This window comes from Elephas maximus, chromosome 4 (assembly GCF_024166365.1).
Source record: "Elephas maximus indicus isolate mEleMax1 chromosome 4, mEleMax1 primary haplotype, whole genome shotgun sequence".
NCBI lineage: Eukaryota > Metazoa > Chordata > Mammalia > Proboscidea > Elephantidae > Elephas > Elephas maximus.
The window spans coordinates 112,794,952-112,807,709 of NC_064822.1; the positions used below are offsets into that span (position 1 = coordinate 112,794,952).

The window sequence follows — 12,758 nt, forward strand, 5'->3', positions numbered from 1 at the left end:
TACTCAATTCCAAAACTGCTTCCACATTGTAGGTATCTGTTAGAGCATCACCCCACTCTCAGTTCTAAACCCTGTCTTAGCTATCTAGTGCTGCTCTAACAGAAATAACAAGTGGATTACTTGAACAAAAACAAATTTATTATCTCACAGTATTGGAAGCTATACTTTTTTTTTTTTTTTTTTATAGGAAGCTAGAGTTCCAAACTCAGGGTGTCAACTTCAGGGAAAGGTTTTCTCTGTCTGTCTGTCAGTTCTAAGGGAAGGTCCTTGTCATCAACCTTCCCCTGGTCTACAAGCTTCTCAGTACAGGAATCCAGAGCCCCAAAATTGCACCCCATTCCCAACACTCCTTTCTTGGTAGTATGAGGTTCCCCTGCCTCTCTGTTGTTTCTTTTTTCTATATCTCTAAAGAGATTGACTCAAGATAAAACTTAATCCTATAGATGGAGTCCTGCCTCATTAACATAACCGCCTCTAATGCAGCCTCATTAACACCATAGAGGTTAGGATTTACAACATCAGATCACAAAATTGTGGGCAACCACACAATACTGGGAATCCTGGCCTAGCTAAGTTGACACACATTTTTGAGGAACACAATTCAATCCACAGGAGTGGGCTGGGTGACCCAAATGGATAACTGCTCAACTACTAGCCAAAATTTGACTTTGAACCCACCCAGAGGTGTCTCAGAAGAAAGGCCTGGTGACCTGCTTCATAGACGTCGCAGCCTTGAAAACCCTATGGAGCAGCTCTGTTCTGCACACATGGGCTCCCATGAGTCGGAATCGACTCTACAGCAACTAACAACAACGGTGAATGTCATGTAACCAAAATCAAAGTCATACAGTTGACTTGAAACATAATGTTGATAGAAACAATACTACAGATTCCTGTACTCAGTTTAAAAAACACTGAAAGGTAGAAATAACATAAATATGGATCACACAATTATTTTTTAAAAGCCTGTTTTATAATACCTAGTGAAACAGAGTTTCAAGGTTGTATGCTATTTTTTTTTTTAATATGCTATTAATAATTGGGAAAAATGTTTTCAGAACACGAAATACTTCCTAAAGTGTGCAAGGCTGACTAAGGCATGAGAGCGAACCACAAGGGCCTGTAGGTTGAGGAAAAGGGGACTGAGTAAAGGTGGGCAGGCTGCAGGGCTGGTCCTTTGTTCCAACTGAATGTGATCTCTTGTGATTGAGCCCCGTGTGAATCAACACTCTTGGGAGGATTCCAGCTCTCAAACTAGGAGCCTAAGTCAGTGGCCCTTTTGTATGATGGTGACTGTAATATCTGAGGACATAACTATGGAAACTGTTGTATGATTAGAATGAACCTGCTTCTATCTGACTAAAAAAGGAATATTTTAAAAGCTTTGTGTAAAATACACCTATGTAAAATCACGACAGGTTTGATTTAAAACATTTGATTATCTGCTGTTGAGAGTAGTTTGATAGCTAAGGAATAGTCTACAGAGTTGCTATTGACAGAACTCAGAAAGACAAGGTTTTTTATCTCTGGTTTTACTATTTTACTGTTAGGTGCTTGGGGAGGAAAAAGTAGCAAAAACAAAGCTTGTTGTTGGTCAATAAGGCAGAGAGAAACAGGCAGTTATTTGCTCTGCAGTAAGGTACTGCATTCAGTGTTTCATCATTGGAAATGAATTTTGCCCTGAAACACTCTCTGTGTATATTATATATTGCCAGAAAAATATCAGAGAGAGAGTCAGAGGATGGACCAGAAAAGTTAAAGTTCCTTTAAAAGCAAAACAAAACAAAAATAGAAACAAAACCCACCTTTGGTCATAGTGGCGAAACAGAAACACTTCACAGATAGATCTAGAAAGCCTGCATAATGACAAATAATGCAACTACTTGTCGTGAAGTTTTATTTTATCAAGTTCTAAAATCTAGCAAAAACATTAACTTGATTGTGAAGCTTTAGTACAGACTAGTGAATAGAGGCCCTGATGGCACAGTGGTTACAGTACTCAGTTGCTAACCCAAAGGCCAGTGGTTCAAACCCGCCAGTCACTCTGTGGGAGAAAGATGTGGCAGTCTGCTTCTCTAAATACTTATAGCCTTGGAAACCCTAAGAGGTGGTACTACTCTGTCCTGTAGGGTCGCTGTAAGTTGGAATCAACTCTATGGCAGAGGGTTTGGGTTTCTGGTTTTTAGCAAATAGATTATTGAGTGCAAAAGGTATTGTAAAATAAGCAATATTACAGCAATTTTATGAGTCAATTATAATTTTATAGACATCCAGTAAGTATACAGAATAAGACTGTAAATAATTTGGAAGAAATATAGTGAAGAAAAGAGCCTATACTTTTAATATTATAGTAGTTACAAATATTCATAATACTTAAAAATCTATAAGGATCACTTCTTGTAACTAAAAAAATTACACAATTGGGGTCAGGTCAAAAAGTGCATGGACAATATTCATTAAAATTTTAAAGAGAGGCAGAGCCAACATGGTGCCATAGACAGACGTATCACAACATCCCTCTGCATCAAAGATTCAAAAAGCTAATAAAAACGTCAATCCTGGAACCTTAAGCATCAAATAAAGGGATAAGAACTAGATCAAACACCAAACGGAAGAAGAAACTAATAGAACACAGAGAACAAGAAGAGATATGGAGTGGAGGTCCTCTGCCAGCTAACACAGCACAACCTCATCATCTTGGAACAAAATCAGCAGTGACCCCAGACAGGAAGTATGTGAAGGCAACTTCACAACAGGAGACAGGGCACCCAGTAAGGAGAGGGACACACTTTTCCACCACTGATCCTTCTGCCCTGTATGCCACCACCCCTTCCCAATGGGCCACGCCATACCTCTCGATTAGAGAGCCACCAGCCCACTGACACCTAGGGCCCGCCCTGCCTGCACCTACCAGCTCCCAGTGCATCATTTCTCCCCCCCCCTTTCTTCCTTTTCTTTCTCTCTCCCATCAAGCCCCGTATACCGTCTCCACCCCTTCTCATTGGGCAAAGTTGCCCATCAGTGCCCGGGGTCTTCCCAGTCCCCATCCACAAGCTCCCATTGCTCTGCAAGTTTCTTTTCTTTTTTTTTTTTTTTTGGTTTTTCTTCTTTCTCTCCTTTCTCACTCCCACCTAACCCAGTGCTTAACCTCGTTTCCCTTCTAGCTGACCCTCAGGTATGCCCGTTCCCACCTGCCAGCTGCAAAAGACCTCTTTAAAGTGTTGAAAAGCAAAGATATCATCTTGAAGACTAAGGTGTGCCTGACCCAAGCCATGATGTTTCAATCCCCTCATAAGCATAAGAAAGCTGGACAATAAATAAGGAAGATTGAAGAATTGATGCTTTTAAATTCTTGTGTCGGTGATGAATATTGAATATGCCATGGACTGCAACTGAACAAATCTGTCTTGGAAGATGTACAACCAGAATGTTCCTTAGAGGCAAGGATAGCGAGACTATGTCTTACACACTTTGGACATGTTATCGAGAGGGATCAGTCCCTGAAGAAGGACGTCATGCTTGGTGAAGTAGCTCAAGCTAAGCCCATTGCTTTCAAGTCGACTGCAACTCCTAGTGACCCTATAGGACAGAGTAGAACTGAGCGTGGCAAATAAAAGAGGAACACCCTCAAAGAGATAGATTGACACAGTGGCTGTAACAATGGACTCAGCAAAACAACGATTGTGAGGATGGAGTAAGACCAGGCAGTGTTTCATTTTGTTATATATAGTGTCGCTATGAGTGAAACTGACTCGACGGCACCTAACAACAACTAACAACTGCTATGAAATATATTCTTTCTCCTTCTTTTAGCTAAGTCCTATTCACCATTCAGGTGTTAGCTCAATAGTCACTTCCGTCTTAAAGCTGTCCCCCACATTCCCTGCCACATCAAAACACTTCAATTACTGTGCAGAGGTTATCTCTCAGAAGCCAAGAAAAAACACCAAATGTTTGGGTTGAGTTCATTCTAAACTCTCACTTGGTTTTTGAAGTTTGGAGATGCCAGAGCTCACATCCTAGAGGAAGTGTGCTGAGCCCTCCTCATGGCAGGGAGGCAACCCTGAATCTGACTGCTGATTTGAGAATGTGGTTGAATAACTGCAAGCCACTGTCTTTGTTGTTTTCATTCTTTTTAAATTTGCAACAAAAGAACGTTGGACCTTCCTCTAAGATGAACCACAGTAAATTTTGTAACAGTTTTCAGGAGCAACAGGCAAAGGAAAAGTATCATTCCTCCTCCAAGAATGGAATGGAGGCATCATCAGTAGATTCCACATGTGAATTGCAGTTCTGCAGAGTGACAACCACAGGAAGCCATCAGAAATACTTGCAGCAACATTATTTAATGATAGGTGTTAAAGCTGGGTGGGTAAACAGGAGTTCACTATATTATTCTGTGAACTTTTACATATATTTGAAATATTCTGTAATAAAAATTTTAAAATGTATCTATATTTATATCTGGAAACCCTGTTGGTGTAGTGGTTAAGTGCTATGGCTGCTAACCGAAGGGATGGCAGTTCGAATCCACCAGGTGCTCCCTGGAAACTCTATGGGGCAGTTCTACTCTGTCTTACAGGGTCGCTGTGAGTCAGAATCGACTCAACAGCACTGGGTTTGGTTTGGTTTTATATTTATATCTATGCAGCAGAATGGTGTTAAAAAAACAGGTATTTTTTTTTCTTTGTGAGGTGCTGGTTCATGTCCACTGTTAGCCAGGTAATCTTTAACGGATATTATTCTGCTTCATAAATGCCAAAATGTGACTATTTTAAAGAGTCCTCATTTTATATATAGTTTTAGAGCATCTTATTTTTTCTCTTTCATTGAAAAGTTGCTAATTCTTGGGACCATGATCTCACTCACCACAAACCTACTCAAACAGATGGGAAAGAGAATAACTGAAGAAGACCTTTTAGAGATAAAGGTCATCCTTCAGCTGCAACACTTCTAGAGACCAGGTGGGCTATTTAGGCTCAGACTTTTGGACCTCCTGAAAAGGTATTTCTCATATAGGCCTGGAGTAGCAGATGTATATTTAAAAAATTGCTGCAGAATTATGTCCCATCCTACATATTCTTCTACAAATTACTCTTGCCACAATGTCATCAAGATGTGGAGTCTAATTTCCTTCCCTTTGGATTTGGCTGGCCTTATTGCCATATCTCTGAGTTGTGAACACAAATCTCAATATCTTGTTTTGTCTTAAGGTTGCTGGAGCTTACAGAGAAGAGCACAAAAGAAAAGAGAGCTGGACAGTGCAACGACTCCAGGGATCTTCAGAGGAGCTTCTTTGCATTTCAGCCGCATACTGACCAGTGCTTGTGTGTGGAAAAACATCCAAGGAAAAGAACCACCCAAAAGGATTAAAGAAAATAAATCTCCATGCTGACAAAGGGATGGGATTAATGCCTCTTCCCAACAGCTAGAATGGAAAACCACATAAGTCATGGGACTTTGGGCAGAGTATTTAGGAATGTTTTACCTCTGTAATGGAAAAAAATTATTCCTAAACCAAAATTCTCTATTCCTAGTTAACAAAGTTAAAATGAAGACCAAAATGGATCAGATTGTTTCCCAGTAATATAATCACATTCCAGAACAAAACTGAAGATTAAGATATCTAATACCCAACAAGATAAAATTTAAAAGGTCTGACATCAAGCTAAAATCACCATACATGCAGTGAAACAAAACAAACAAAGATCTATAATTAGGAGAAAAATGAATAATTGAAACTCACCTGGAAATGACCAATGGCTTCACTAGTGAATTTTACCAAGTATTTAAAGAAATGTTACCAATTCTACACAATTTCTTCCAGAATACTGAAGAGGAGGGAACACTTCCCTTGCTCATTCTATGAGATTAGCACTACTCTGATAAATATACTACACATAAAGAAAACTACAGACCAATATACTCCATGAATGTTGTGTTGTCGTTAGGTGCTATTGAGTCAATTCCAACTCCTAGTGACCTTATGTACAACATGACAAAAAACTGCCTCGTCCTGTGGTACCCTCACAATCTTTATTATGCTGGAGCCCATTGTTTCAGCCTCACCCCATGAATACAATTGCTAAAAATATATATTTTTTTTAATTTAGCTAATCCAATCCAATAATATATAAAATGGACAATTCGTCTTGACAAAATGAGGGTTATTCCAGGAATACAAGGTTGGTTTAACATTTGAATAACAAACAATGTAATTTACCATAGTAACCTACTAAAAAAGCAAAAACATAATCATCTCAATAATTTCAGGAAAAACATTTAACAAAATTCAATATCCATTCTCGATTTTTAAAACTCTCAGCAAATTAAGAATAGAATAAAACATTCTCAAACTGATAGAGGATAATTATGTACAAATGAAAAACTTATATTTAATATTGAAAAATAGAATACTTTCTTCTAAGGTCAGAGAAGACAGTGATGTCCTTAATTACCAGTTCTTTCTAACCTTGAATTGCAGAAACAGACATCCGGAATGGAAAGGGAAAAAGTGGATCTGTCTTTACTTGCACACCACAAATACCTTGGAACCCGTAAAAAAGCTACTAGATGTAATAAGTGAATTCAGCAAGTTTGTGGGATACTAGATCAATAAAGAAAAATCAATTTTATTTCCGTACACTGGCAACAAGCAATCAAAAATTGTATTAAAAAAATACCACTTACAATTTTTTTCAAATAATATGAAATATTTAGGAATGAATCTTCCAAAAGATATACAAAATCTGTACACAGAAAACTATGAAATATGACTAAAAAAATTAAAGAGGACCTAAATAAATGGAAAAATAGACCATGTTCATAGATTGGAAGACTCAGTATTGTAAGATGTCAGTTCTCCCCAGATTTTTCTACAGATTCAATACAAGCCCTAAAAATCTCAATAGGTTTTTTTGGTAAAAATTTACAGGCTGAATCTAAAAGTCACACAGAAATGGAAAGGATATAAAAATACCCAGTACAGTTTTCAGAAAGAATACCACTTTGGTATTTTTTGGTACTTTATTTTTTCTTGTCTTTTTAATGACTTTTTACTTATGATGTCCTTGATGTCATTCCACAACTCATCTGGTTTTCCTTCACTAATGTTCAATGCCTCAAATCTATTCTTGATGTGGTCTCCAAATTCAGATGGGATACCCTCAAAGTTGTATTTTGGTTCTCATGGACTTGTTTTAATTTCTTCCTCTTCAGCCTGAACTTGCATAGGAACAACTGATGGTCGGGTCTAGAGTTGTCTCAGTGGCCTTGCTCTGATTGATGGTATTGAGCCTCTCTATTGTCTCTTTCCACAGATGTAGCTGATTTGATTCCTGTGTAATCCATCTGCTAAAGTTCACGTTCATAGTTGCCATTTATGTTTTTGAAAAAGGTATTTACAATGAAAAGAGCGTCAGTCTTGTAAAATTCCATCATTAGATCTCTGGAGCCATTTCTATTTCCAAGGCCATATTTTCCAACTACTAGTTCTTTGTTTCCACCTTTTGAATTCTAATCACCAGAAATTATCAATGCATATTAAGAGTGCAAAGTTGGTAAAAATCTTCATCTTTGGCATTAGTAGTTGCAGCATAAATTTGAGCAATAGTCGTATTAACTGGTCTTCCTCATAGACATTCTCATTATTCTGTCACTGACAGCATTGCACATCAGGACAGATCTTAAAATGTTCTTTTTGGCAATGAATGTGATGCCGTTCCTCTTCAATTTTTCATTCTTAACATATGATTGTCTGACTTGAAATGGCCAATACTAGTCCATGTAAGCTCACTAATGCTAGGATATCAATTTCAAGAGTTCTGTTTCATTTTTGACAACTTCCAATTTTCCTAAATTCATAATTCGTCCATTCCACATTCTGATTGTTCAAGAATATTTGCAGTTGTTTCTTCTTATTTTGAGTTGTGCCATATCAGCTAATGAAAGACCCAAAAGATTTACTCAATCCACATCATTAGGGTTGACTCTACTTTGAGGAGGCAGCTGTTTCCCAGTAATACTTTGAGTGCCTTCCGCCTTGAGGGACTCATCTTCTGACCCTATATCAGAACATTTTCATTGGTCAATTTTTTTTAGAAGTAGATTGCCATGTCCTTCTTCCTAGTCTGTCTCAGTCTGGTAACTCCATTGAAACCTGTCCACCATACTGGACCCTGCTTGTACCTGAAATAACAGTGGCATAGCTTCCAGCATCACAGCAACATGCAAGCCACCACAGTATGACAAACTGACAGATGAGTAGTAGAAATTGAGAATGAAAATTAGTAAGAAAAAAAGAATTCAGAATGTGTTGGCATATAATATGGATAAAGTAACCTGATTTTAAAGAAATATTCATTGAAATTGCAAAATTTTACAACTTTGGAACCTATGCTACTGTTATAAAATTTTTATAAATCAATTAATAAGAACTTGCATGTGAGATGGTTTTCACAGTGTGTTGAGCCATAAATTACTGCTACCTGTTGCAAAGACCATTTTCCTCGTATCATGTGTATCTGAATTATAAATGCAGGTTGAGTAGAAATAAGGAGTCAACTATGAGAAATTCACACAATAACAACTGACCAATGACCACAACTAAAATTGTGATTTTTATCTTTCTATTCCATGCCTGCATGTTGAGTGTAACTGGGAACCTAACAATCACCTTTGTTGATTCTCAACTTAAAAATGCCATGTACTTTTTCTCGCAAAATTTGTCTTTCTTAGAAATCTTGTTTATATCTGCTTATATTCCCAGAGACTTGTGAAGGTATCAACAGGTGACAAGATATATATGACAACTGTGTCATTCTATTTATTATTATTATTTTTTACTGACTTCTTTGCTGTTACAGATTTTTTTCCCCCAGCCATCATGTCCTATGACTAATACATAGCCAGCTGCAAACCTCTACATTACATGACCATCATGAACAACAAGGTCAGAAGTTGACTCGTCCTTTGTTGCTGGACAGCTGGCTTGTTGATCATACTCCCACTACGAAGCCTGGGCCTAAATCTGGAATTCTCTGACTCTAATGTCATTGACCATTTTGTCTGTGATGCAGCCCCTCTCCTAAACATCTCATGCTCAGAAACATGGTTCATAGAGCAGTGGTCATAGTTTGTGCTCTGTTGACCTTTGTCATGACCCTTATATGTGTTGTCCTGTTCTATGTGTACATCATCAAGACCATTCTTCAATTCCTTTCTGCCCAGCAAAGGAAAAGGGCATTTTCTACCAGCTTTTCCCACATGATTGTGGTTTCCATCACCTATGGAAGCTGCATCTTAATCTATGTCAAACCTTCAGCAACGAATTCAATGGCCATTAATAAGGGTGAGATGGTGCTCATTACTTCCATCACCCCCATGCTGAACGCCTTCATTTACACCCTGGGAAACAAGCAGGTAAAACAAGCCTTCAATGATTCAATCAAAAGGATTGCATTGTTCTTAAAGAAGTAAGAAAATTTGCTAATGTAGAGCATTCACATTTATGTAAAAAGATTTAAAGTGCCTATGCTGTGTTTTGTTTTTTTTTTTTTATGCTGTGTCTTTAAACATTTGTTCCTTTCCTTTCTAGCAAGACAGAATTATCAGGATAGCATTTCTTGATAAAAAAATATATTACATTTCCAGATAGCTAAAATATGACTTCATACCAAGCCAAACCTTAATAGAGCTGCAAACAAAATGAAACAAAACAGAACCAGTAAGTTCATCTTATTAAATGTTTTGCCCCAAGTGTGCTTATTGCCCATTCCAGTTGCAGCTTTTTAGGGCCTTTTTGACTCCTGGCAACATTCCAGGTTATTTTTCTTTTGGCTTTAAACTATAAGCTAAAGAAGGAGAATGGCGTCAGGCCAGTAGGTTTAATATTAATGATGAACTTTAATCTTGAAGTATTAGTATTATTAAAGGGGTTAATCTTGGTGTTATGATCACAATGAATACAGTAGCTACCACTTAGATAATCATTAGAGATTTGTAATTGTTGTTTACATGAAATAATAAACTTAAAAAATATATTTTATTTTCACTTCATATTTTATCTTCACTCCACAAATATGTAAACTGAAGCTCAGGAGAGTTAAGTGATGAAACGCAGGGTGAAATCAGGATGCAAATTAATTTTTATTAGACTTAAACCCTGAGTTTTTACAGCTTGTGAAGCTCCAGTGACACACATTTGAGCATTAAGATCTCCTCAGGGGACACCTTAGGAAAGCCTACATATACCAAATAGAGGTATTATTTAATTTATAAAACTAAAAAATCAAGAGATCTTGAATAGGAAAATAATTACGTGAAATACAGCATGTCATTTTAATATAAGCATTTGTAATGTATGAAGAAAGGAAAATATTTATCATATGAGAAAATATTTTGATCTTAACTTTTATATTTACCAACAGAAAACTACTAGCCAAAAGGTTCTTGATTTGAACTTCCACAGGCACCTTGGAAGACAGGCCTGACAATCTGCTTCTGAAGGGTCACAGCCTTGGAAACTCTATAGAGCAGTTCTACTCTACACACACAGTTTCCCATGATTTGGAATTCACTCCACGGCAACTAACAAAAACAAGGATTTGTGTATACTGGTAATCGGTGGCATAGTGGTTAAGCACTACCACTGCTGACCATAAGGTCAGCAGTTTGAATCTGCCAGGTGCTCCTTGGAAATTCTATGGGGCAGTCCTACTCTGCCCTATAGGGTCGCTATGGGTCGGAATCGACTCGATGGCATTGGTTTTTGGGGGGGGGGTATCTCATTGTGGCTTTAATTTGCATTCCCATGTTTTTTTTTTTTATGTACCACTGAGTTGGTTCCAACTCATAGTAACCCTCTGTACTACAAAACAAAACACTGCCTGGTCCTGTGCCATCCTCACCATCATTGCTATGTCAGAGCCCATTTTTAGCCACTGCGTCAATCAATCTTGTTGAATGTCACCTCTTCTTCATTGACCCTCTACTTTATCACACAATATTCTGCTGCTATTGATAAGGTTTTCTTTGGCCAATCGTTTCAAGTAGATACCCAGGTCCTTCCACCTAGTTTGTCTTATTCCGCTAGCTCCACTTAAACCTGTCCACAATGGGTGACTCTGCTGGTGTTTGAAATATCGGTGGCATAGCTTCCAGCACCACAGCCACACACAAACCACCACAGTATGACAAACCAATAGACAAACAGTTTTGACCATCTTTTTATACAGTTATTTGCTATCCATATATTTTCTTTGGTGAAATTGCTGTTTAGATATTTTGCCTCATTGAAATTGGGTTTTGTTCTTTTTGCTATTATTGTTGAGTCTGAGTTTTATTTATACATCTGAATAAAAGCCTTTTTGATAAAAATGTGAACTGCAAGTGTTTTTTGATAGATTTTAAAGAAAACCATTCTTACTCAGAGTGCAACATGCAGGGTCAAAAACTATGTTTGAGGTTGATTGGATGTACCTAGTAGATGTATTAAGTATGGAAACAGATTTTCCAGAAAACGAAATAAATTCTGTATTATAAAAAGTAAAGATTCGATGACATGACTGTAACAATAGGTGACGTGGAAAGGAAAGTAATTACTCTGTTAATGGGACATCAAATGTTACATGAAGGGAAATTGTCATGATTAGCACGCCTTAAAGACAGAATTTCTATTCCTCTGTGGATGATACAATCTGAGTGATCTTGGAGTACTAGTAGCCTCCTTAGTTTTGTATAAAATATTGCAGTAGTTGATGTGAGACAAATATGAAAGCTACCTGTGAAATTATGACCAAGGTACTTGTGCAACATATGACACAATCCAGACATAACACTTAAAAATCCATATATTTCTTGGCACAGAGTGCACAACTGATGTGCCAAGAAAGATCTTCAGAAGTTCCGTTTTTGGTTCCAAGCTCTTTCTGGTTCTCCTATGTCTCACAACTATTTATACCCTTCAAATTAACTAGTATATCTTCACACTGTGAAAGATTTCTGATTATGTGAATGAGGACACAGGCCTTTTTTTTTTTTAACCTCACATATTAACAGAATAAAGAGAACATATTATTTGATATCAGTAATCAATGTAGAAAATTTTTCTGACAATTTCAAAAATCTGTTATGACAAAGAACTCTTAGATGACAAGGAATAGAAGGGCACCTTCTGCATGTGAAGAAAAAATCTGCAAATCTCTACAACTAACAATGTAGTTAATGAAGAAATATTGTACAATTGAAGTTCAAAAAAGACAAACATGTTCACTATCACTACTTGTTTTCAATATTGAATGGAAGGTCTAGCGAAAACAAAAAGCTGGAAAAGAAATAAAATCTATAAAAATTCAAAAAGAAGAACTTAAATCACCGTAATTCACTGATGACATAAATAACTATGTAGAAAATCCAAAATATCTACCCCAAAATTATTAAAATCAATAAGTGAATTTTTCAAAATTGATAGATACAAAACCCATGTGCAAAATATTAAACAATGCAGGAAGCAACAAGAGTAGGTGGAAGGAATACACAGAGTCACTATAGCAAAAAGAATTGGTCAATAGTCAAACATTCCAAGAGGTAGCATATATCAAGAACTAATGGTACTGAAGGAAGAAGTCCAAGCGGCACTGAAGTCATTGGCAAAAAACAAGGCTCCAGGAATTTAAGGACCAGCAATTGAGGTGCTTCAATAAACAGATGCAGCACTTGAAGAGTTCGCTTTTCTATGCCAAGAAATTTGGAAGACAGCT

At 37.2% G+C, this 12,758-nt stretch overlaps 1 protein-coding gene across 1 annotated transcript in view; it reads left to right on the forward strand.

Moving 5' to 3' along the window:
• Positions 1-12,758, forward strand: part of LOC126076388 (olfactory receptor 6C2-like) — a 37,809-nt gene that overhangs the window by 16,814 nt on the left and 8,237 nt on the right. The window contains exon 2 of the mRNA XM_049884921.1: positions 9,229-9,473. Within this exon, the coding sequence (XP_049740878.1) occupies positions 9,229-9,473 (245 nt within the window). The remainder of the gene's footprint in view (positions 1-9,228; positions 9,474-12,758) is intronic.